The sequence below is a fragment of the Danio rerio genome, chromosome 13, assembly GCF_049306965.1.
Source record: "Danio rerio strain Tuebingen ecotype United States chromosome 13, GRCz12tu, whole genome shotgun sequence".
NCBI classification, from domain to species: domain Eukaryota; kingdom Metazoa; phylum Chordata; class Actinopteri; order Cypriniformes; family Danionidae; genus Danio; species Danio rerio.
In genome coordinates, this window is record NC_133188.1 from 30,284,777 (window position 1) to 30,311,853 (window position 27,077).

The window sequence follows — 27,077 nt, forward strand, 5'->3', positions numbered from 1 at the left end:
CATCAATTATTTTATTGGATTAGACTATTAGCATCTCGCTCAAAAATGACCAAAGTATAACTAGTGCTTGTTCTGTGTCCATGCTCGCCTTTTATACCCTCATTCGCTTTTCCTTTTATTATTACACTAATATAGTCCATCCACTCTAAAGGACTGAATGATAATTTGAGCACTCAGTACACAGGAAAGCATATTGTTTTGATTGTGCTTTGCTGGTAGATAAATCATTCAGATGGATGAAAATTTCAATTTCTTTGGTCAGATACAATGATAGTTATTTTTGCGAGTTATCTATTAATAATGAAATAAAGTATTTTGACTTCTGTCATCTATTGTTCATTTTGTAATACAGTTTCAGTGCCTATTTGTATTTTCACTTCAGTTATTTTATGACTAATTCTATAAATTTATGTTAAACACTACTCTGAGACATTGTTCACAGCTAAAGAATGTTGAATGAAATTTGGTGTTGAAAAATGTTTTTTGTGCTAATATAAGAGCAGTTAAACAGACCGGTCAATTTTGACCGGGAACACTAAAGTAAGGGGCGGGATGTGAACATGACAAGAGGGTTAAAAAAAAAATGAAAGCGAGGCTGCGGTGGGAAAAACCTCCTGAAAATAAAGGATCAGCACTGTAAATATTGCAGCAACATGCTTTGGACTACAAACCTTCAACTGTTGCCGCGATTTCAAAGGGGAGATGTTAATAGTATTACGTTAATTACATTCAGATAAGTTGAATTTTAAGAATTAAAAGCATATTAGGGATCAAACAAAATCACAGAGTACAGAAATATGCTTAAGTGTCCTCTTAGGCTTCAGTTCATGGCACCAGATAAACACCGTGGGGACACTTCCCTGCATCAGCCTATGTAACCTAGTGAGCGATAAAACAATGCATTCCTCTGTAGCACACCCTTGTGTCATCTGTAATAGTTTTGTCTCAGTGTTGAACTATTAAAAAAACATCCATTTCCCACTAACCTTTAAGCGCCATTGAGCGTGTTCTTAAACACCGCTGACTTGCCATCGTATTCACCAGTGCTTATCAGAAATGACTTTTCAGTTCACTGCTCTTCAACAAGTGCTTCACCAAGTCATTTTTTCCCCCACTGCAACCTGTTTGGTTTTTTAAAATGGCGGCCGCGTGAAATGCACATATACAGAGACCATGGCTGCGTCCGAAACCGCCTACTACTCAGTAGGTACTGCATTTGAATGTAAATGTACTACTCGGCCATTAGAAACGTACGTTCTATACAGTATGAATGTGAAAAGTATGAATGGAATTCGGACGTACCACATCCGCCATTTTGTCATGGTCATGCGACCTACCTGCGTCATTTGCGTCGCTTCACTCCCATTCATGAATTCGCTCGCGGGGCATCATAGGATAGCGCAGCGTGCATGGGATGCGCACTCCAGAATCTCGCCGGAAGTAGTAAATCATCCGGGTACTTTTCCCATACTGATTTTTGAATTCTATGAATTCGGACATACTACTCGGCTTGCATACTGATTTTAGTGTACTATATAGTAAGGAAGTATGCGATTCCGGACGCAGTACATGTCTCCAGTGTACCATTACACCCCTATGTGCAGTATATGTATATGTTCTGTGCCTAATGAAGAAAACTACATTCAAATTTAGGTATAGATTTTTTCAGTGACTCACTCAGCAGTTATCAAGATTGCTCTAAGAGATATGTAATCATAAATGTGCTAACACAATCATATGTTTTGTTATATGTGCTCTACATGACACATTACCTTGCCAGTCAGTGTTGCATTTCCCCAAAACAGGTCACCTACTCAAATGTAAGTGACATCACCCCTGTGCATTTGCCTTATCTTTCTATTTCCATCTGTCTGTCCTACTTGTCTTTCCTCCAGGTGAAGTGTCTAATTGAGAGCCGTCGAGGGGCAGCTCAAGCACCGTCCCTTTCTTATCTGGGGGGCAAATGCTGGTTTCTGTTCCTGCTAGTCCTCTGCCGCCCGCTGTCTGTCCTTGGCTTGACTTTGGTCCGAGGTAATGTATCCTTTTCCTAATATAGAGAAACCAAAGACAATAAGACACTCTTAGAATAGAGCCTGAATTGTGGAGTCCCCATAGACAAGTGTCTGTGCTGGTTTGTGGAAAAGCACATCATTGGGTGTAGTTGTAGTATACTCTTCTCCAAATCAATATCTCTTGTGCAGAACATACTTGTGCAACTTTGTTCGCACTCTCATAAATCCATTGATATGAATTCTGGCTTTGTAAAAATCAATGTATCTGTTATCATGCCAAAAGTGTTTGTATGTCTATATGTGGAAATGTTCGGTTCAAATTAGCCCAGATACTATATAACATGACTTGTACAGTAGATCTTGAGATGATCCTCATAGAAAGCTCATTACATGTTGATGGAGGATTTAATTAAGTTGATGATGATGATGATGATCAATAACTGTAGATTTGCACAGTAACATCACATAAAAATGCAGGAAATTCTAAGCGGTATGTTTGGTAAAGGGGGGTGTTTGTGCTACATCTCTAAATACATGAGAAATGTCTCTATTGTGCTTTGACCAACACTATGTTATCAGCATGTACTCAAATTCATGTGTTTCTACAGTTAGTATAGAAATAATACAGGAATCCGCTGTGCCTCCATCTTCACTGAGTTTGTTTTCATTTTATAACAAAGGATGAAGCTGATTGGGTGGTTGTAATTTGAGATTTGAAGATTTGAACTTTTATATGAGCGCATGAATACTGCGACAGCTTCTATTTTGAGTGCATCGTTATTGTGCATCTACATTTAAATAAACAGGCTTGTGTGGGTCTGCGCAATATATTCTTTTTCAGCATCGATACTGCAAAGTGCTCGTCACAGGATGAGTTCACTCATTATACTTTGGCTTAGTTCCTGATTTATCAGGGGTAGTCACAGCGGAATGAACCGCCGATTACTTTGGCATGTTTTATGCAGCAAATGCCCTTTCGGACAAAATCTAGCACTGGGAAATACCCATACACTCTCTCAATCACACACACTCATAAAATCTGGCCAATTTAGGGCCTACTCACACTATGCCATCCGTACCGTGCCCAGGCCCGTTTCCCGGATCGTTTGAGAAGTGTGAGTGCGCTGAATCAGGCTCAAGCACGGTTTACTTGGCCGGCCCTGGCCCGGTTGGAAGAGGTGTGCCTGAACCCGGTTCACTTGGGCTTTGGCACGGTACGCTTGTGTGTGAGTGCAAAACGCGCCAAAGCCCGAAACTGAAAGCGAGACGTGACTTTTAAGGGGCTGTTTCATATGGATTTATTAATCAATCTTACTGTTCAGTGAACGCAAACTGCCGTAGTTTATTAAAGACGAGAACTCCTTACTGCACGACAGCTGCGCGGCTTCAGCAGACCTCCTCATTCCTGCAGCACGAGAGCTTTATGATTGTTTATGAGCGTCAAAAGAGGCGGATCTGTTCGGCGAAACATCTGACTGCGTGTCACCGCATCCCTAAGGACTGTTTGCCAAAATATTTGACTGCATGTCACTGCATAACAAACGACTGAAACGATATAACTAGAGAAATTTCCACTCTGCTGCTGAGTGAGAAAGCGCTTCTCAGCAGCGATGACGTAAGCGTGCCGAGGCATGTTTGTGGTGTGAGTGCGGGCCGTCGTGGGAGACGGGAGGGAGGACAAGCGTGCTTTGCCCCGGTTCGAGAGAACTGTACCTAGTGTGAGTACGGCCTTGATGTACACAATTCACCTACGCCACTGAGCCACTGTGCTGCCCCGCACTGCAATGTTGAGTCTGGAATCTGGATTATAGTTGACCAGGAGCCACAGTTCAGAGCCCATGAGATTTATGGAGTCACTGCAAAGTTTAACCATATTAGAGTGAAAGTTCATCTTTTACGTGAGTTTTATAGGCCTGTGACTGTTTGAGCATTTCAAGAGAGTTTGAAGCTTTTGGAGTTTAGCTATGCTTAATTGGTGTAGACACTGTTAGCACACTTTGATTAAACACAATTTGAAGATAAGAAACTACATATATGAAACATTTATGTCAAAATGTTTGATGATTTCAGGGTCAACATTTATTGTAATGTACTATTCACAATAGTAACACATCATAGACTTTTACCTTAATAAACTACGAAGTAGCTGCTTGTTTAATAGGAAGATAGTAGCTGGGTTAAGGTATTGTGCAGGATGTGATGTAAAATAAGATAATACTTTATAAGTGATCTTAATACCCTGTGCAAACAAAATCTCAAATGTACAGCTTTTCCATTCCCCGCAGAACTGCGCAACTGGAAGATTCAGCACTCATCCATCCATATCTTATTACTGGTTATTCTTACTTTTTTACATTTATTGCATCATCTATTATTGCTTAATATATTTGTAAACTAATGTGATGCATTGAAATTTGTTCACGTGTAATGTAAAAATATTCAAATATCTCACTGGACACTTTATTGGGTACACCTTTCCAACCGTTCGCAAATTTCTAAGCCCGTCACATGACAGCAACTCAATGCATTTAGGCATGTAGACATGGTCAACATGATTTGCTGCCGTTCAAACTGACAATAGAATGGTTAATAAAACAAAAAAATTAAGTGACTGAACATGGCATGGTTGTTGGTGCCAGACTGGCCTGTCTGAGTATTTTTAGAAAATGCTGATCTACTGGAATTTTCACACCAAACAATCTCTTGGGGTTACAGAGAATAGTCCAAAAAAGTGAAAATATCCAGTGAGTGGCAGTTCTGAGGGTGCAAATGCCTTGTTGATGTCAGAGGAGAATGGCCAGACTGGTTTGAGCTGATAGAAAGGCAACAGCAACTTAAATAACTACTTGTTACAATCGAGGTTTGCAGAAGAGCATCTCTGAACGCACAACACATTGAACGTTAAGGCGAAAGGGCTACAGCAGCAGATGACCACACCGGGTGCCACTCCTGTCAGCTAAGAACAGGAAACTGAGGCTACAATTTGCAAAGGCTCACAAAAATTGCACAATAGAAGAGAAGATTGAAAAAACATTGCCTGGTCTGTTGAGCTTCGAACTCTGCTACGACAATCGGATGGTAGGGCCAGAATTTGTTGTCAACAACATGAAAGCATGGATCCATCCTGCCTTGAATCAACGATTCAGGCTGGTGGTGGTGGTGTAATGGTGCGGGGATATTTTGTTGACACACTTTGGGCCTATTAAACCAATTGAGCATCATGTCAACAACACAGACTACCTGAGTATTGTTGCTGATCATGTCCATCCCTTTATGACCACAGTGTACCCATCTTCCGATGGCTACTTCTAGCAGGACAACGCACCATGTCATAAAGGATGAATCATTTCAGACTGGTTTCTTGAACATGACAATGTGTTCACTGTACTTAAATGGCCACCACAGTCACCAGAATCAATCCAATAGACCACCTTAGGGATGTGGTGGAACAAGAGATTAGCATCATAGATGTGCAGACAACAAATTTGCAGCACTTGTGTGATACTATGTTGTCAATATGGACCAAAATCTTTGAATAATATTTCCAGTACCTTGTTGAATCTATGCTATAAAGGAATTAAATATTATATAATATGGCAGAATTTAATTGTCAACATCAACAGAAGAGATCAAGGCCCTATAATAAACTTAAATGAACAGAAAACATATGTGAATCTGAAAATACTGAAACTGTTAATAAACATATTTCTACAGTAGGAGAACAATGGTGGTTCTTCCTTTTTTTTTTTTTTTTTTTTTTTTGAGGTTCAATAGTAGGCCTTCTGCGGTAGTACTACTGACCATCTGTATTGACATTGCAAATGATGTATACGTCAATAGGTGTCTTTTGTCTGCCACTGGAGACAGGCATGAGTTACAGTAATCACCACAGATCTCTGATGTGTTAAGGGTATTGATAACTTAAACGTGAAAAATTGAGGCTTGTTTAAAAGGAAAGCAAGGCTCTTTTTCAGAAACAGAATACTTTAATGCACTCTTGAAGAAAAAAAAATGTAAATAAACTTGACAGTGAAAACTTGAAGTGGTTTGGCAGACGATGAGAGGATTTAGATGACAGTGTTATGAGACTAAACCAGGCCGAATAGAACTGAAACAAGATTCTCGATTAGGGCTATTAAGCTCAAGTTTAACAGAAATGAGAGCTGTTTTGGGAACGGTGTGGATAGAATGATATTGATCATTTTGGAAACATTGAAATGAATCACTGGCTAATTGCTAAAGCTTTGATTGGGTATGCATGCGTGTGGGCATATTCTAAATAATAAGCAGGATATATAGACACAAAATGCTTCCATGTTTTGAATGAATTTTGTGAGGCGAGACAACAGAGGGATGAATGTGCTAGATAACGATAACTGAGTCAACGACAAAGCACCAGAGAGAGAGAGAGAAAGAGAGAATAATCCCTCAAAGCCCAGGAGGATTAAGCATCCAGAGAGCATCACACCATATTACAGAGAGATGTTTTTAACCTCAGGTCAACTACCCAGAATCCACCTCTCACTAATTTCAACACAGTAGGAGGAAGTGAAAAAGGTGTCAATTTCTGAGCAAGTACAAATAGCTGCAGTGGATTAGCTTTAAGAATGAAAAAAGAAAAAAAATAGAGACAGTTGAAAAATGTGGCGGCGTGCATATTTTTAAGACTATAATCCCAACCGTTCATTAAGAATTATTTTTCTCATCTCTTTCCATTCATGTTTTGAAATGTCTCCTTCTTGCTGCTAGTTTATGTTGGGATAGGCATATGAAGAAAGAAAGGTGATGCAAATATTAATGGTTCTTATTTTACCCATTTTACAAGATGTACAGTAAGTCTTTGGTGTCTCCAGAATGTGTCTGTAAAGTTTCAGCTCAAAGTAATCAGATCATTTATTATACCCTGCTGAATATCTGAATTTTGGTGGAAAATTACAAAGATATTGTCGCTATTTTGCGGCCTGTGTCTTTAAATGCAAATGAGCTAGTTCTCTCTGCACAGCGTTTCCACATGCATGTCTGTTACTTGTGCTCTTTCATGCTATAAACAGCAATTAGTGACAGAGACAGGAATTAAACAAATGAAGCAGATATTAAGCTCAGAGTCAAAATACCAAGTAAGGATTTGTTGTGGAGTTTAGTTAAGCCTTTCTGCAATGATAAGTCACACAAAAATACCACACACATGTTTAACAATGCACTGGTCTCATTGAGACAAATATGATAGAATACAAGCTAATATACACTGCTATATACCAAAGTCCCTTTAGGGCAAGTCATTTCACTCAGAAATGCATCTCGGGCAGTATGCTCAGGTATTCAGAATGGTAAACATTAAATTCTCCAAAACTGTTTACCAAGCTTATTATAAAACGATAAAATTAAACAACAATCGTCTCATAAGTTTAAATTCTAAACTTTCAAATCAAACAAAATCTGCATTTTTTTTTAGGTTGCCCAAGCTAATGCGCATGTGCACTTGAAAAGAACGAGATCACAACACCAACGTCATTTATGACAATGTTACACATGATAAATTTTACATTTTCTTTTCGGCTTAGTCCGTTTATTATTCTATAGCTACAGCGGAATAAACCGCCAACTTATCAGCGGATGCCCTTCCAGCTGCAACCCATCACTGGAAAACATCATACACATTCATTCACACACATACATATGGAAAATTTAGCTTGTGTCTCTGGACTGTGGAACCAGAGCACCCGGAGAAAAACCCACACAAACACAGGGAGAACATGCAAACTCCACACAGAAATGCCAACTAACCTAGCCGAGGCTCGAACCAGCAACCTTTTTGCTGTGAGGTGATTGTGCTACCCACTGCGCCACCTTGACGCACATTATCATCCTCTGATTAATGATTGTCTGATTGTGCTGGTCTTTGATGGTAAAACTTTTGTTTTCAAGTGTAGTTTGTTTATTTAAAAGTAGAGATTTCAAGCTTTTATGTGGATATATTTCTTATGTCTGTGAAGCAAGTATTTGCTGAGATTCATAAAAACACATGTCTAATCTGAGCTTTCCCCCCGGAGAAACATCAGCCTATAGCCAATGGTTGGCTCATGTACTAGTATGTAATATTTGCCATATTCAAAACTTTTCCCCATTCAAAACTATACAAGTCTTTGATTGTGTGAGGGGGGGGGGGGGGGGGGAACCGCACTCATACCGTATGTCATATTGCACTCGGCCTCAAAATCACTGGGATTTAGATTCTATTTTAATGTCAGGAATTTTTGAAAAAGAGACTTTTGTTTATACCACTCTAATTTTCAAAATTTCCAAAAGTAGATTTTGCATCATAGGTGCCTTATAAAATATATTATCCTGCAATTCATGTACTATAGTAAAACTGTTTTTAAGTAATAAAACTGAATTGCGCAAAGACCTGTGCAAAGTTTGATAGTTGATAATCTGCCTGTATTATTTTAGCCACATAAATATTAGTGAGAGTATCATAGCTGTCATCATGTGCTCCTGTTTTCTTTCATAAACCACCAGTCAGTTCCTCCTCTGGGCACTAGATCAGAGGCAGGTGCTTCCTGAAACCTTTGCAAACAACTTTCATCTTCATCATTCTCAATGGGAAACATCTGCTATTCAATTATTTAAAATCAAACCCTCAAATTGAAAATGACAATGACCTTATATGTTTATTACATAATGTGAATTTTAAAGGCAGACATGGAACATTCTGTAACTGCTTATATCAAAAGAGGGCCCATCAAACAACATCAAAGACAAACAGAAATTGACACTTTCTGTGGACATCACAGTGGAAATCAATACAATGCATTTGAAGTATTTGTTCTTTTAAAGGCCAAAGCAAAAACTGAACATCAAAGAGGAGAATATTGCTGAATGATATATAGTTTAGTTTTCATACACATTCTTCATAACTCTTAATCAAACATATTGTATTTAATATGTATATATTTAAGTTAACAAATAAATAAATTATCATTTCATTTGTCAACTTGCATGCAGGCATACACTGAAAATTCATTTCTATGGCCTTTTCTCTTTGTCCTTGATGGTGATTTAGAGCACCTCTGTCTGTCCTTGGGTAATTGGTCTCAGTCTCTGTGACTTTGCCTGAATATATGTATATCCAGCAGCAGAGAGCAAAGTACCTTACAAATTGGAGCATGCTAGTAATAATATCCTTGTTGAAACACTGTTAGAATGAACGTGTTTTTCCTTAAAAGTATGTGGCCTATGCAAACCATTCTTTTTTGAAAAGCTATTGACACTACAGTATGTGAAATCCCACAGGTGTTGTCACTAGAATATTTGATAACTCTTATTCACAATGCTTGTCTTGTTTATTGATAAAATGATGTCAGTTTGTTTTCATTATGCTTACAAGCTGATATCATTTTGCTGCCAGGCTCAGACTTCATTACTGTGAAGCAAAACTGCAGTAAATTGATAAATCCTGACCTGAAGCATGTGAAGGAACTAAAGGGATTTATAACAGTGCAGATTTTGATATATTTTGCCAAACTGAAAGCAGACAAATGAGCAAATGCATTAATAATGTTGACTCCAACATCTAATAGATGTTACCATCTGACTATAAAGACAAAGACGGAGTTGCTGAGCCATTTTTGGCAAGGGATAGAAAATTCTGGATTGTCCTTGAAATGTGCTTTAAGTCATTTTGTTTTATAAACCACTTATTTCAATCATTGTAACTTTAAAAGACCAGAAAGTATGAGATAATAAAGAGATATCTATATGTTTACAAATTGAATTTAACTACCTTTGCTCTTACAAAACAACAATTTGTGTTAAAAAATTATATTTAATTTAATTTTATTAAATGTACATCTATATAGTATAGAGTGCTATTGAAAGTACATGTATTTTAATGTTAATAGAATATATTAACTTTATTTAGTAAATAAAAAGCTTCCTTTTATAATAAATATACTCTACACTGTAACACAGAATCACATTAGTCTGCATATTATGATAAAATTCAGAAAACAACAACAGTCTGTTTATTTTAACATGACTATAACACACTGTAACATAGACATATTAAAATAATGCATTACTACGAGTACTTTCTCACATATCCATTAAAGATGGTGCAACATGATCTCAGACATTTTCCTAAAGGTTAACCACATACAGAATGCAGAAAGACACTTTGAACAGTCCAAAAACGTATGCTTTTTCCAAGACTGTTAAAAGTTGACTGAATTACACAACTGTTTCTGATCATAAGACATGCACTGTTTCAAAAGTCATATACATATTAACTGTTTTAAAGAGCCATACCTAAGACAGTTAAACTATTTTAAAGAATCATACTCAAAATATTAACTGTTTCAGAGAACCACACAAGCACTGTGGACTGTTTTAGACAGCCAGAATTAACTGTTAACCATTTTAACAGTTTTAGTGAACCTTACTCATGCAAGGGTTTTTTAGACTTATTTAAAACTTAAAGGATCTGTCACAATTACAACCATAATATAGAACATAATAATGGATTGCTGTGTGTTAGTCATCTCACGTCTCTTTAAAGATGTTGCAAAGGGATCTCAAACAATAATCTTATGTTTATTCCCATTTAAAATGTTGAAGTGTACAGTTTCCGTTGGTAAATCATTGCATATTCCATTCACTGAGCCATTAAGCTGACAGACAGACAGACACACACAGAGAGAGAGAGAGAGAGAGAGAGAGAGAGTAACTTTTATTGGTTTCAAATATTCTCACAAATATTGCCATACCAGTAAATATTTTTATGTCCCCATGTGGAAAAACGACTCAAATTACAAAGAATAAAGTATTTTGAAAATGTTAAAATGCAGATTGTTTCCTGTGAGGGTTGAGTTTTTGGATAAGGTTAGGGTAGAAGGATAGATTGTACAGTTTATACAGTAAAAAAGTATAAGTGAGTACAGGCCCGTGGCCAGGGGGGTTCGGGTTGTTCAGAAGACCCACTCCTCACTGACAAAAGTGCAGAATTTGCCCCATACATATCATTTGTCTTATTTTGATTGCTATGCCATCATGGTGAAAATAACATGTTGAAAAGGCTTTAAGACCAAGCAGAATCCTCTGTTGGCTGTGGCTTCGGTGTGACTTCAGCTAATCAGTTTTGGCCATTGCTAATAAATATTTTACGTAAGTCCAACATCAAGCTGTGCAAGAAAACACACAATCTGATATCAAAGAAGTCATCTTTCGCTACTGTATTGTTTGGAAAACATTTTAAAAGTAACTTTTATTTAATATCTTGGACCTTATTCTTGAAACAAAAAATGACCAATAAAAAGATGTGAAGCACCAAAAACAGCCCATAATAAAATTTATTTGAATACTATGTCACTAAAATAATGTCACTAAAATGCAATATTTAAATTTCATAATTAAATAGAAAATGAGGCATATAATTTCAAAAAGGTCCACTTTTCAAGAAAAAAAGAACCACTCCTTTGGCCAGGATGGCTACAGGCCTGGTGTACATAGATCGAAAAACATATAGATCTGTCTCTTATTCTATACAGGCCTACTTTGTTCCTCCATGCTACTCCATTTAGCAGCATGTTCTCACTAGCATTTCTTTCTTCACATTCTTACTCTAGCCAACATATTGTGAAGAGAAAGCTGCTATTTACCACTCATCCCATTAAAGCTTGATTATTTAGAGAGCGAGGTATTCATGCAAACGTTTAAAAAAACACAAAACTGACCATATCTGTGAATTGGAATGGAATGAATATATGTACAAAACTAATAACTATGATTCTGGCGTAGGTCATGGGGGGTTTGATCAATGGGTTTTCCATCAAAGAAATTTAACAAGACTTTAAACAGATCATCACAGTGAGTCACTCGTGTCATTATGGAAATCCACCTAAGGCATCTAACAGTCCTCATGAAACACATGCGATATTTACATAGTGATTCTGCCTGCTGCATTCAGACCTTTTAAAAATGCATATTAAAGAACTGACCATGGTGATCAAAGGTGTGGGAAAAAAATCTTTTATTTGTTGACAATTACTACACAGGTGGATATGGAACATCAAGACAATATGAGGCTAATAGCACATCAAAAGACAAACTGAATTACACACAGATTCATACCAGAGAGAAAGAGAGAGGGGGAGAGAAACAGGTGAAGCTCAGATCACAAGCTATAGATGAAAGTGCCAGAAGAAGGGGGGCTAGAAGAGCACTGATGTCGCACGGACTGGGTAAACAGTGGCTAAAGAGCTTACACTACCTTTATTTGATCCACCATCTTGAGTAAATGGTAAAATAAGCAAACAATATTTTCACACTGACTCTGCAAATAGATTGCACAACCTCACTTCATCATCCGGCTCGCTCCATTGGAGAATCTGCAAGTCTTCGGCTGGATAGAGATTACACCCAATCTGTCAGTATGTGCAGTCCAGTTTAATCCAATAGGCTCATCGCCCACTCTTTGCTTTCCTCCATGAAAAGTGCATTGTTGTCCTAGCAGTGGCATTAGGCACGCAAGCCATGCGGTCAGTGGGAGCCGGCCCAGCTGCTGACACAGTGCTCAGTATTTGACGATGGGAACACGGAGCACCAAGCGGCTCTTTGCCTGCAGTGTTTAACATATTTCAGGGAGGGGAACAAATGATTTGTGCTGTTTGAATCTATATCAAAGACAATAGCTGCAAGATTTGCAGCTGTGTGGTGTTGTGGTTTGTATGGTTGAGACATATTTGAAGAGTATGCATTATTTTGCATTAACAGAAAAATCTGATCAGGTGCAAGGAATTGCTGTGATTTTAAAATGGTATTAAGCGGCATGCAGTGACCTTGGTTGTCAGTTTGTTTACTGTCACAATGGAAAAAGTGACAGTAAACATTCAATTTTTGTTAATTTTCAGTGGTAAAAATGTTAAACAAAGTACTAAATATAAACCCATTGGCCTATAATTAACAAACTGTATAAATGTTTCACATTTTAAAGAAAGATGACCAATACAAACGAGACAACTTGAAAGATAATCTGAAAGATAACCTTGTCCTTAGAGCACAGTTCAACTTTTGGATGAAAATTAACTTCATTGATAACTCAGTGACATCTGAATACATTCTAGCTTCATATTACATATTCCTTATCCGACAGTAGGAATAAACAATATATCTATATATGATCAATTCCAGCATTATGGATGTAACATATGTAACATAACTTAAAATATAAATTCACAGAGTTAACATTATATTGATACATCTGTTTATATTTTCAAGAACAACTGACCACAGAGTTAAGGGACCAAAAAAATAGCAATCTATAAACATGTCTTGTACTTTAAATGAGGAAAATAAACAAGCGTTATGAACTAGACCAAAAAAGTATGCGAGTTTACAGTATACATCATACTTTGTTGAAATTCTGTGAAATAAGCTGCTCAACCCAAAAGAAATAATGCTCATCAAAAGGATAAAACCTGTCTCTGTAGTTTTTATTTTATTTTATTTGACATTTTTGCACTTATGAGGATAAAATGTTGTTATGGATGTGTGACGTCTCTTTGTTATGGATGTGACCGATGTGAAATTGGCACTTGTGTGACTTTGGTAAATCAAATATAATAGTTTAAATACATGGACAGACATTTTTGAGAATTTCTCATCTATTGTAAAATACTTCCTTACTCAAACAAATGTAGAAACAGTTTCCATTTTTTCACGGCAAGGTTGACATTTGCATGGATTTGCTCATTTGTCTATATTAATTTTTTTAAACATTTTTATCTAAGCAGGTTTTGAACTGGACGTTGTAAACCAAATAAATACATTAGTCATTTAGTGTCATTTTAAAATGGCGTCAATGAAATAATATGTTATAAGGAGATACGTTAGTAGCCTATGTACTATTAGCTAATAATAAAACCAGCGTAATGTTACCAATAGAGGGTGGCGATGAGCAGAGTTTTGTTTGCTGTAAATCAGACTGTAGCGTAGCTCCTCCTTTGAAACCCACCAACAACTGCCCGTCGTTCCAGTCCATCTCTCTCTCTCTCTCTCTCTCTCTCTCTCTCTCTCTCTCTCTCTCTCTCTCTCTGTCAATGCGTGGACTTCATCCTAGGTAGTTCACCATTAAACCAGCGTTCCCGTTTATCCGTCTCTCTCTCTCTCAGACACTGCGTTCACTTCCTTACTTTCACCCCTCCCTCCCTCTCTCACTCTCCCTCTCTCTCCTCCACTACATCTTCAATCTCTCAGCAGCAGCAGTTTGTGTCCTGAGAGAACTGGCACCAAACTGACGCATCCATGGGGCGCGCGCAGCATCTTTATTTCAGCACATTACAATTTGAAGTCATATAGGGGGAATATTCGCGTCAACGCAACAAACACACTTCAGTCGTTTCATCTCCAAGCTTTAAACTCTCAGTCGCGCCGCATCTGTCTGTATTTTGTCTCATTTGTAGCCGTGTCGAGCTGTGGTGATGGATGGGGATGCGTGTGTTCGCGTGTGGACTCGACCGCTGCAAGTGATGCTCCAGCAAAAGAAGATCAAAGCGCGGAGGAAAAAGCGTAAGGAGTTGTTCGGGGGACAGATGTGCTTCATGGGGCTGCTGCTGCTGGCAGTGTCGGGCTTGTCCAGTTTGGCCGAGAATTCCGGTGAGTTTCGGTTCAGGATTTGTCAGGAATGTGTGTTTGTGAAAAGGCGAGGGGGGTAATGGAAAGTTTTAGGGGAGAATCATACTCGCACTCGGCACTGTTTTACTGGGGAACCGCTCTCGCAGAATTGCGCTGTTAAAGGAACACATGCAGAACCACTCTCTAAACTGTTCTGTTGTTTTCTCAAACTGTCAAGAATTACACATCTGTTTTAGATCATAGTGCACGTATTTATATTAATCATATGTGTAAGTCTTAGCATGTATTTATTTTAAAGAATACTCAAACTGTGAACTATAGAGCTAAACTTCATTAACCGTTGTAGACCACCGGACTCAAACCTCTAAACCATTGTGGTCAACATTTCACATACACTGTTCTAGCTGTTCTCAGTTTAAAGAACACTGACAATCTCACTCTTTTCTGAAAACCATACTAGCATTGTTTTAGAAAAATGTTAAAGCTTTGAGTTAACGTCTATTAAGAAATGCTTTAATGTACATTAAAGACATGCATTAATCATTTTAGTGAATGACATTCATCAATTGACTTTAGAGAGGTATTCTTCAGACAAAATATTTTATAGAAATACAATCACTATATTATTCATTTTGGATAATGTTACTAGCTAAATTTAATTTAGCCAAAAAGAAAAAAAAATGATAATCATTAACTGTTGTAGACGCTTATAATTATTTAAGTAAGCCTTATTACACAATAAACTTGTAGACATCCACTCTGACTGTTGTTTTTAAAGTACCTCACAATATACTCATTATGGCAATCAATTCTGAGAACAACACTAGACAGATTTGAAAAACTGAAAAAATAAAATATACTATTAAAAACTATAAAATAAATACTATAATTAAGACTGTTAACTATTTTACAGAAACATTCTCACAATATTATCAATTCAGAATTGTATTAGAAATCTAACCTGATTATGAGAACTGCTAATCTTTTGAGGGAACCATACAATTAACAGTTTTAGAGAGTCAGACCTAATAATGTTAAGTATTTTACCAAAACGCGCTAATAATAATATATATATATATATATATATATATATATATATATATATATATATATATATATATATATATATATATATATATATATATATATATTGGAGAAACATAATAACACTAAACCATTTGGGAGATCTAATTACCATTTAAGTGAGCCAGATTCTACCATAACCATTTTAGATAGTACTATTAGTTAAAGTGTTTAGAGAATCACGCTTAAAACTCTTTACTTACTCAGGAACATGTATTGTGGATAATGGGCTTTATGCACACAGGCTTTTAATTTTCAGCCAGCCAGCCTCAGCACTTCCGGTGAACTGCCTTTCCATTATAAAATTGGCATTTTTAAGGTCTGATTTCTTTAAAAAATCAGGGACCGGACAAGAAGCACTGCATTACATTGCATTTCCCCCTGCCATGTATTTAAAATATGACAGTATATTTTACTTCAATATTTTCAAATGAGCGCTCGCCTGCTGATCCTGATGTCACTATTGGTTACTCAGTCTTTCATCTTGTTTTACGCTAACAACTGAATGAATGCTTAAGTCTTTTTAACTGAATTTATTGTAATTACATTACAATATCGATGCTGTAAAAGGAACTTTATGAATTTGAAAATAGTCACATTAAGCTTTCGCCAAAAGTTTATCATTGGCTGATAAACACTAGCTGTGCATATAGCCCATTGTAGCGTTAAAAATATCCGCATTTAATTAAAAGTTGAGACATGTAGTCACACTTTTAGTTCACTTTTGTTTTCATTGTGAGGAGTTTAACAGGTAAAAGTTTGTGAGTATGATTTACATTCATTTTTTATTTACTATAACAACAATCATGTTATGTTGATGAAGCGAGTGGTGTGCTCTGAACATCTGTGTTTAATAATAGACTGATCTGTTGCAGGCAGTTTTCCCCAACAATGTTAATAAAGTTAGTTTTTTTTTTTTTGATCCTAAACTGTCTCCCTGTAGTGGTTTACTTTCCGACTCAACAGCAAAGCAATTCATTAAGACTGAACATCAATGATTTCCATCTGACATAGCGAGCCTTGATGTTGAGTCAGTCATTTACAAATATAATATGCATCACTAATTATTAAAACTCGGACGAGGAGAATATGTCAGCCACTCTCGAAAACAGTAACAAGTGCCTGTACCTGTTTTCACTGGCTAATCTGTTAAAAGCAGATTAGCTTCCATGGTGGTGTTTCTCTAAACGTTGGCAAATTGTAGCATAAAGGCTTTTCTTATCAACTTGTGTAGATTTGTCCACTCTCTGATCCATGATACCATGCAATCTGAGTTCGTCCACATACCCTCCATATGGCCATTCATATCCCTGCAGCTCAGCACCAAAATAATGGCCCTTCATAGTAATCTAACTATTAAATGCATCACTTTAAAAGCCATTCAGTATGTGTGCATCTGTCACAGAACGCTGACATCATATAAAACAAAAGATGTTTTCATATAATGCTCTGCATGTTCACTTAAGGGCACTGTATTCGAAGATAATCTTGTTGTATAATATAATCTTGACAACTGTGCATTAAATTAAGGCTGTTGGTTGAGATGGATAGCGCATTTCATTTGCCACTACAGTGTTTTAATACATAGGAAGCTGCTCTTTTGCAAATGCCATTCGGGTGAGAAAGCAATGAGGTAGATTTGGAGGGAAGAAAAGGGATTGATGAAGGCAGGGAGAACTGTGCCGAGTGGCTTGCCATTCGGTACAGACACTGATAAGAAGTGACTGCGCTGTCAGTTGCTGACTGGCTCTGACATACATGCTTCTGGGCCAGCTATAGCCAAACCTCTGAGATTCTTTATTGTTTTCTGAACTTATTTATTTATTTGCTCTTTCTTTTCATCATTTCTCATGTTCCGCTCTCGTTCTGTGATTCTCACTACCCTTATCTCTCTTTTGCACTGTTTGAACAGGATTAGTTTTGCAAACGGCTTGAGTCAAAATATTAACGGAGGACATCTGTGATGTCATGTAGTGATTCGGACAGGATTTTGATCGTGTTTTTTATTGGAATGCTGTCATTTTACCCAGAAGGTCATACTAGAAAATCCATACTAAAGGTGTACCAGGCAGTGTCATAAGGAATTTATAATTTAGCTGTGATAAATGATATGATAATTTTTAATAAATTAATGCTGGTCAAAAATGAATCATCAATTGTGTCCAAAATGAAGTTCGTCTTGACTTAAAATATGTGTGTGTACTGTGTATATGTATTATGTATATGTACATACACATATGCATGCATATATTCTGAAAAAAATGTGTATATTTAGATATAAAACATACATGTATTGACCTTATTCTTCAATGCAGAGGTGTGCTCGTTTTTGCGGTTGTTTTAGAATTCATTGTTTCCGATTTATTTACCTATGGAAGAAATGACTAGGAATAACAAACCGCAGAAATGAGTCAAAATGCTTTCTCTACAAACAAGTGGGCTTATATATCATTTCAATGTGGTCATGTTATTGGTCCATGAACATTTACTGCTTGTCATCAAACTATTTCATAACTGTAATTCAATCATAACTTAATGTTAAAACAGCTATCATAACATTATTTATCAATATGTGTCTCTTTTGGAATTCTCGGATCCTATAGAAAGTAAAAATGTAAAACAAGAAATATATTGGGACATTTTTTTTTTGTTTACATCCCTCAAAATGGTCTATACAGACAAAGCAGAATAACATAATAAAAAATATCAGTTTGCAACTTCAAGCAGCTTAACAAGCTGTTTTAAACATCTAAAAATGATAGAAAATGAACGGGACTGAAGATCTCGAGCCAAAAAGATTCAAATAGCTGCGCAAGATTGTAAGCAAAGAATAAGTTGAAAATGACACACATTATGCATACATTTACAGACACACAGTGTATATATATATATATATATATATATATATATATATATATATATATATATATATATATATATATATATATATATATATATATATATATATATAAAACAATTTTTAAAAATAATTTAGTTCTTATGCATGCATGTGTTTCACACATAACTCTTATTTTGGATGCGATCAATTGCGATTAATATTTGCCTTAGGTGTATAGTGAGGTGTTTGTTACAATAGGTAAATTATTTGTATTTAGAATAAATATCACTTCTGAGTTAGCAAAGATAGTATGTTTTACATTTTAACCTGGGTTGTGTGAGAAAAACAAAATTGTCTTCCTCAGGGAAACTAATCCTGCCCAAATGGGGCTTTTGACGTCAATTAATGTTCCCTGTGAGCCCAGATGCTCCCAGGTACCTCATGTTAATGCATGGCATGCTCTCATCTGAAAGATGGGCAGAGAAAGAAAGAGCAAAAAGGGAAAATGGATAATGTGTTAAATCTTTCTATTGTCTGGGATGATTTTGGCCAAAGTGGTTTAGCATGTTTTGAGTCAAATTTCACAAAACATTTTGTAACAAGTTGAAGAAACTAACAGAACTGGATTAACCTAATACTTTGAAGATCTAGTCATTTCCCCCAATTGCAGACTAATATGTAATGTTTGTGAGCCAGTATTAATTTATTTAGTTTTATAAATTTTGTAAGGGTATGAAAACCTGTGTAGAATCCTTTTTTTTTTCTAAAGAAAAAAGAAAGAAAAAGAGAGTGCATGCTCAATTTTAAGCAATTATTTAACAAAAAATGAATTGGGACATAAACACTACCATTATTCAATATATATATTTTTTCATGATATTCTGGTATTGCTTCATATTTAAAACAATTCCATCTATCACTTGTCCTCGACATTGATTCATGAAACTGAATCTTCAGTCATTCTGAATATATATGGTCAATAGATAATTAGTCTGCAACATTACTGAATCATGTTCAAATTAATGAAAGCCTTGAATGATAATCACTGTGCCACGATAAGCTATGACTTTACAGAGAAACTGTGGAGCTTTCATTTGAAATAGCCTGCTAGTCTGGGATGGCTTACTCAATTTAAAATATTTTATAGACAGTAACAGTAAACAGTAAAAATCTCTGTTATGACCATGAGTTTTTCAGACTAGTTGACAGAGATAGTTATAATTTGGACTTTAGTTTTGTTTTCAAGCCAATACTGCATTCTCAGTAAATCTTGAAATTGTTTATTCATGTGTAATAGCTTGCAGGTTGCCAAATGTGTGAATCAGTTCAAATTGGTTGAGAAAAATCTCATTGCGTCTCATAAAACATGTTTTTGGTTTGTTTGGTATTTTTAATGTTCTTATGAATGAATGAATGAATGAATGAATGAATGAATGAATGAATGAATGAATGAATGAATGAATGAATGAATGAAACTCCACAATCCTTGTAGTCTTGCTAATATTATGAACACCGTCTTTTTACATATTAGCTAATACACATGACATAACACTGTTGTTTTTGTGTTACACTACTACATCCACAAGTTAATTATTTGCAATGCACAAATATCACTATTGCTAATAACATTGGTTCAACAGGTTAATGATGTTGTACTGCTATTTTTTTCTGAACTCAGCTGCATTCAATGTGTCATTTAAAGTTAAAGTTAATTAATATAAAATGGATTTTTATTGTTATAAGTCCTGTTTCATTTAACTATTTCTTCTATTATTTAGAACTAATTATTCCACTCATAACATTATTATAACCAAACATTGTGTTTGTGTATGTTGGAATTAGCATTACTATTTTAAAGTGCTTTAACAAGTAATTTAATGTTAACTAATGCAACATTAATAAACATTTCATAACATAATTATAACCAAACATTGTGTTTGTGTATGATGGGACTAACATTACTATTTAAAAGTGCTTTAACAACTAATTTAATGTTAACTAATGCCACAAGTACTAATTAATAGTACTTTAAGTACTATTAATGAAATAATATATTAAAAATAAATACCAATGAACCAGAACTTCAGAAAATCAATAAAACTTAGGCTTGTGTAGATTTGATTTCAGCAGCTCTAATCTGGTTCCCACAAATACTGTATATATCATCTAGTTTCTGACTACAGTTTATTAAACCAACAACAACTTCATATGCAAAATATGCAGACTTTACCCCACAACTCTCACAGGGTTAAGTTCATCCCAGTCTAACTCATGCATAATAAAATCTCCAAATTTATAACACAGACAGTGTCTCCTTTCTATGGGTGACCTTGCTGCTTAATTGATTTTTCTTTCCTTCTTGTTGTTCTTAACTCTTCTCTCTCTTTCGTTCTCTTCAGACCAGCTCATTTATCATCCAAACTGGCCCACACCTTGCCTAGTCTCTGTTTGCAGCAGAGCGGTTCATTATTTTAGCTAGTTTTACAGCACGCTGGGCCACAATCCTGACAGCACACGCTAGTCCCAGATGGATGACTTGAGATGGATCAGTCTCGTAATTGTAATTCTATACTGCAGAGACAAATTGAGGGTTTGGACAATGTGTGACATATCAGAGGTCTACCGGTGTTCAGGTTACAGATTTGTGGCCACTGAAGCCCATGCGCAGGTTATTGGGTGTCACTGAAACAAAGGTGTAAATTAAGTCTTCAAGGGATTAGTGGTACTGTATATTTGGGGCATTACTGTATCAGTTATCGTCCAGTTTATTGGTAGGGGTCATAGTGTAATATGGGAGAGGAGCAAAAAGCTCCTAAAAAGCTATTTTACATCAATAGCATGGAGGAACTAAGGTCAATTTGTATGCAAAAACCCGGAAGCAAGTTAGCATTTTAGCAGTTTTTATTTATTTATTTATTTATTTTGTTTATTTGGCAGGGACAGTGTACATTAAATACTATTTCTGCAAATGCACCAGAAATAGCCAGAAGGCTAGTTTTCATCTGTTGTCCCTTGACAACCTAAAAAAAAACAATACAAGAATTATACAATCAACCAAACATAGTTAAAAAGTACTAAAATAGACATGGTTATGTAGATGTTAATAATAAAAAAAGAATCTTTACAAATGAAACTAAAAAACCAACATTTTATATTAGAGATAAAAATAGCTGAAACACATTTAAACAACAGATCATTAAGATGGTAGGCACAAATGGAAACATACTAGTTTCAATCTAATAGGAATGATGACCCGTCTGATTCTCCATAAACCAGATTTTTAAATGTTTTTTAAATATATTAAAGGCGAAGTTATTAACCTTGTTTCAAAGTCAATGTTTTTTTTTTTTTATGGGATTTTACTGCTTAAAAAAGATCATTAAATTTAAAGCTTGTATTTGGCATTTGGATTAGCTTGTTATTTTGTTCAGTATTTTGATAAGTATTTTTCAGTTTGTAGTATTTTTCTAATTGGGCATTCATATTGTGTGCAGATAATGCGTTCACTCTCATGGCAGATTCTTTTGTTTTAATAAAGCTATTTTATGAAGATACTGTATTTAATAGTGCATCCTGTCTGTTTCCTGCTCTCAGCAATACAAATGCTTGAATATATTTGTAAAATATAAATAAATATTAACTAACATTTCACGTGAATGTTTTACATTAACATACAGTTCTCAGCATATATGAGTACACCCCTCACAAATCTCTCTTTTAAATAATGTTTTCTATAGGAAGATTTACAGTATTATATTTGTGCATACTTTATATTGGTCAGTACTGAACCCAAATCTAGAGATAATCGAACAATTTGTACATCCAAATTTATATGTTAGGGAAAAACATTAAATAAAAGATCTAAAACAAAAGAGCAAAATTCAACAAAAACAACAAAAATTATATAAAATTTTGTTGAAAGTTTGTAATTTTTCCCCAAAATTGTGCAGGAATTGAAATGTATTATCTCTTAATTTCTAAAGATGTTCAATGACTAAAATATTTTAATAAATATATCAGTTTAATAAATCTGCTTTGTTTAAATGCACCGACATATATAACAGATATTTACTGAGAAACAAATAAAAATATTCGTATAATAATATATACAAATAATAATATATGAAATGGGGTGTGCTAAGTTATGCTGAGCACTGTCCATCTATTAATTTTTCGTCTTTTCATCTTTTTCTTCATCTGAACAAATTTAACTGTATATCTTAACTGCAATATTCACACTCCTCCTTAAATTCCTTTACAATACCTTAAAATGTGTAGGTGACTGTATGGGCTACTTTTCGCTGTATTTTGTGACAAAAAAACAACATTAAATGTTGTTCTCTATCCATGATGGGACTTGCAGGCATTTGGGACTTGGTCCTTCATTTCTAACGTTAACGTCTATGAAAAAAATATGGTATTTTTTATTGACAGCCAGTTTTTACTAAGGTAAATGGGCTGTATATGTACGCGAGCGATACACTTATTAGGCACATTTATAAAACATACAGTATGTGCTTTAAAACTTTTACAACAACTGTAAAGCAAAACAAATGCATTTACCACGAGAAACTATGCAAAATGTAAATAATGATGCATGTTTAATACCTGTAATAATACTAAAAATACTATATTATTTTTTTTTACATATTTGTTCATATAGCATGGAGTATAATTTAATAAATAGAGAGAGTAAATCTTTGTCATGAAACATATTTCTAAAAATAAGCTTGAAAAGTTGACAGTAGTAGGATGGTTGTGACGTAACAACCGACCACCCTAAAGTTTGTGTAGTCTGTACCTAAAACCTAAAGTCAGCTTCAGTTCTTGTGCTTGCATTTAGGATCCAAAAGTGATAAATATTATATTATCATGTGAGGATTATTGAGTTGGACAAAACGTGTTAGTGTAACGAACTGTGTTTGAACACAGAGCTTATTATTTGCAATCTTCGAAAAGTCTATGGGGAAATGAAGATTTTATGGGAACCAGTTTTATGCTAGCATCCGATTGGCCTATAAGGTGACATCATAGTCCTTCCACTTTATTACTGCACTAATTTATAGTACTGCATTACAGCGACGATTTAAGCTTTTAAGTTTTGTTTTGTGCAGGTTCCACAGGTTTTTTTTTTACACTTAGTACAGTATTTTATGTGTATTTCACACTGCAAACTAAAATGTTGAATTCACTTAAGAATAACACAGTTTATTTAATTAAGAGGGAATATTTGTTATTATTGTATGTAAATTATTCATTTTATCAATTTATTAAAAAAAATTACATTTCAGCTATCATTATTGGTGTTTAACTATGAATTAACTTACTATTGATTTGCCTCTGACAAATACAATTAATAAAAAGATAATAAATACATGTATTTATATCAATAGTATCTGGATGCAGCCTTGATGATGCAAGCTGAGATTATTTCACTCAGCGATGCAATGTCAGACTCAATGGAGCAAGTGACTTTACTGTGATGGGTAGGGTTGGGGTGCAGATTGCACTGCACCGAGTCTGCAGCCAGACCCCTCCCATTTATATTATATTATTTGTATTATTAATATTGTTGTTGTTGTTATTATCATCATCATTTGTAGTTTTTTTCTAAATATGTCCTTAAGTTTTTGTCCTTTTGATAACAATGTATTTATTTGTTTTCTGCCATTGATTAATTTAATAACACTTTTAATATCTAATAATCGTACTCTTGTTTATTTCATTTTTACTAAATATGTCTTAAGATCACTTTTTGTTAACTTTTAAACAATGAAAATACAAATAAATTTTGCCCACTTTGTAATCAGTACTTTAACTTCCGATTTGAACGTTATCACTGGATTGAATGGGCGTTATCAGTGGTTATCAGCTGATAGATATGGCCAGTAGGGGCCTTCTGCGCCTACTAGTCATCTCAGAAGGCTGTTAACATCCATCCACATGGTTAATCAGATATAGATCACATACGGCTGCATCCTGATGTCAATGCAAATTATTTATATTATTTATTAAATTTAAAACATGTAAAACAGAAATCTGGATGTAGAGTCATTTGTATTAGTATAGCTGAAAAACCACAATGATTATTTATATTATTTATTAAATTTACCATTAATTGTATTTTATTGACGTCTACCCCAACCATAAACCCAACCATCACAGTCATGTAAAAACTGGATCTGGAGTCTTTACTATTAGTATTGCTGATTAACCATGTGGATGGATGATGACAGCCTTTTGAGCCGACTAGTAGTCGCAGAAGGCCCCTACTAGCCCATATCTACCAGTTGATAACCACTGATAACGCCCATTCAATCAAGTGATAACTTTTGAAGAGGGGGACTTCTTCTGCTAAAGGAATTTGATTCATCAGCACTTCATTATCTTTTTTTTTTGCTATTGCTTTTACCGTCACTGCGATGTACTGACATACACTAAATCTTTTCTGCCAGCTGTAAATAAACTGACATTGTGTTTGAGCTTTCTTTCTCTTGGGCTGATGAATAGATCCAGTGATGTTGTTGTGTGGTTCACCGTCCGTCGCCTATAAGGCCATGATGCTTACACACACCATACTGGCCTCGTTCTACATGCCTTTGACAGCTAATCATTCACAATTCTGTTTGAAACACGGCTGTAAGCGTTAAAGCAGAGGCCGGCTCTAAATATACTGTCAGCAGTACAGGCTGACGTTTCTCTGAGAATTTCTGAGACGTGTTCACAGTGAATAAAAATCACCCAGTCATTTGATCAAGTGTGAAGAGCAAATAATGGCTCATCTTTCAGTACATCACAGTTGGCAATTAAGCTCCCCGTTCAAACACTGATTACAAAAATCATCTCAATGCACGCTAAATGTACAGCGGGAGGCTCGATAATGCGAATCTTTCAAGCTTAAAGATGAGGCACGACACATATTTCAAAGACTAAAATATGTTAAAAAAATAAAAGCAAGCCTGTAAAAATATGACACGTAAATGCACTCAGGTCTTGTTATTTCTTAGTATTCCGTTTATATCATGAGGTGTTGGTACACTGATAAAAAGCAAAATCAACACCATTGCTAGATGTTTTGTAAAAGAAAAACAAAGTAACCATATACAGTACACTGTAAAAAAATCTGTTAATTAAATGTTCATATCTTGTGAATGAGTTTTCCGTTTATTTATGGTTATGAATTATGTTATGGCACCTTGATCTCTTCTCTGTTAACTTTTGATGTTGAAAATTTAACTCTACAGTTTAACAAAATGACCTTTAATGACAGTTTGAAATATTATAATGCATAATAAGTAATATATGTTAATAACAAAATTTAATGGCAGTTTATTACACCACCCAGACCCAGTCTATTACACCCAGTATATTAGAACCCAGACAATAAATTGCTTTAATAAAAGTCACTTTTTCAGAATTTTTCAAGGTTAAACATTGTTTCAAGAAAGATAAAGGTTCCATACTGCAATTCAAAAGCATAAATAAAATAGGAAAAAGAAAAGCATGAATCACAAGATAAGAAAAACTGCTACTTACGAATATTTTTACGGTGTGTCTAGTGACTTTGTAAGTATTTAGACATGCAATCCACACTGTAAAAAAACTAAAGCCATTTCAGTATAGAACAAAATGTCAAAACAAAAAATTAAGTAATTTAATTTAATATGATGTTGTAGGAGAAACGGTTAAGATGTCTATTTAAGATATAGGTGATAAACGTTTTTTATTTTCAGTTTTCTGTTTGGTCTGTTCTACAATAATTTTATTAGACACTTTTTTTCAGTTATGTAGTTCTCTGACATTGAGTATAGTTTTTCTCTTTTATACTTGTATACTTACAGGTTTCTTTATGCATATATTTGTTGAACCAATGTTGAGGAAGTCAATGTTGAGGAATTCTGTTATCACATGTTATCACTATTGTTGATAACCATGTTTACTAAAAGCACAATAAAGTTTAAGTCAAAAAATAAAGTCAAATGTATTTGTTTGTAAAGAAATGTAGTGCAGGCACACTTTACAAGCGGGAAACGTCTCTGCAAGGAAAACTCCAGCGTCATATGTTTTGTAGATGCCACCTGGTCTGATATTTAACAGGCTAAAGTCTTTAAATTGTAGAAATGTTTTGCTGAAAAAAATCCAAATATGGGAAATGTATATTACAGAACATCAGCGTGATAAAGTGCTGTTGTTATTGCCTATGTTGAATTGTTTAGAGAAGCTAACATAAACCTTAAACAAGATGAATGCTAACAGATTTGCCTCTCTGTCAGAGATGGGCTCTATCACAACTAGACTGTTTCATTATTTAATATATATTTAAAATAGATAGGAATAAAATTTTAGTTGAAACAGTGGAGCGATGATGGAATTGTAAAAGGCATGAAGTCAACAGGCAGTTATTTGTATCACATTTACATTGCAATATGAAATATTAGATAAATCTTTCTGCATGAAACGTCCATCTTTATTTTTACTATTTTTACATCTTTATTTTCTACTGTCTATAATCA

General features: G+C 35.0%; 1 protein-coding gene across 1 annotated transcript in view; it reads left to right on the forward strand.

The window, feature by feature from the left end:
* The first annotated feature begins 14,103 nt into the window (after window positions 1-14,103).
* slc24a3 (solute carrier family 24 member 3) overlaps window positions 14,104-27,077 on the forward strand; it is a 141,311-nt gene continuing 128,337 nt past the window's right edge. Inside the window, exon 1 of the mRNA XM_680210.9 lies at window positions 14,104-14,663. Coding sequence (XP_685302.4) covers window positions 14,489-14,663 — 175 coding nt within the window. The 5' untranslated portion in view covers window positions 14,104-14,488. The remainder of the gene's footprint in view (window positions 14,664-27,077) is intronic.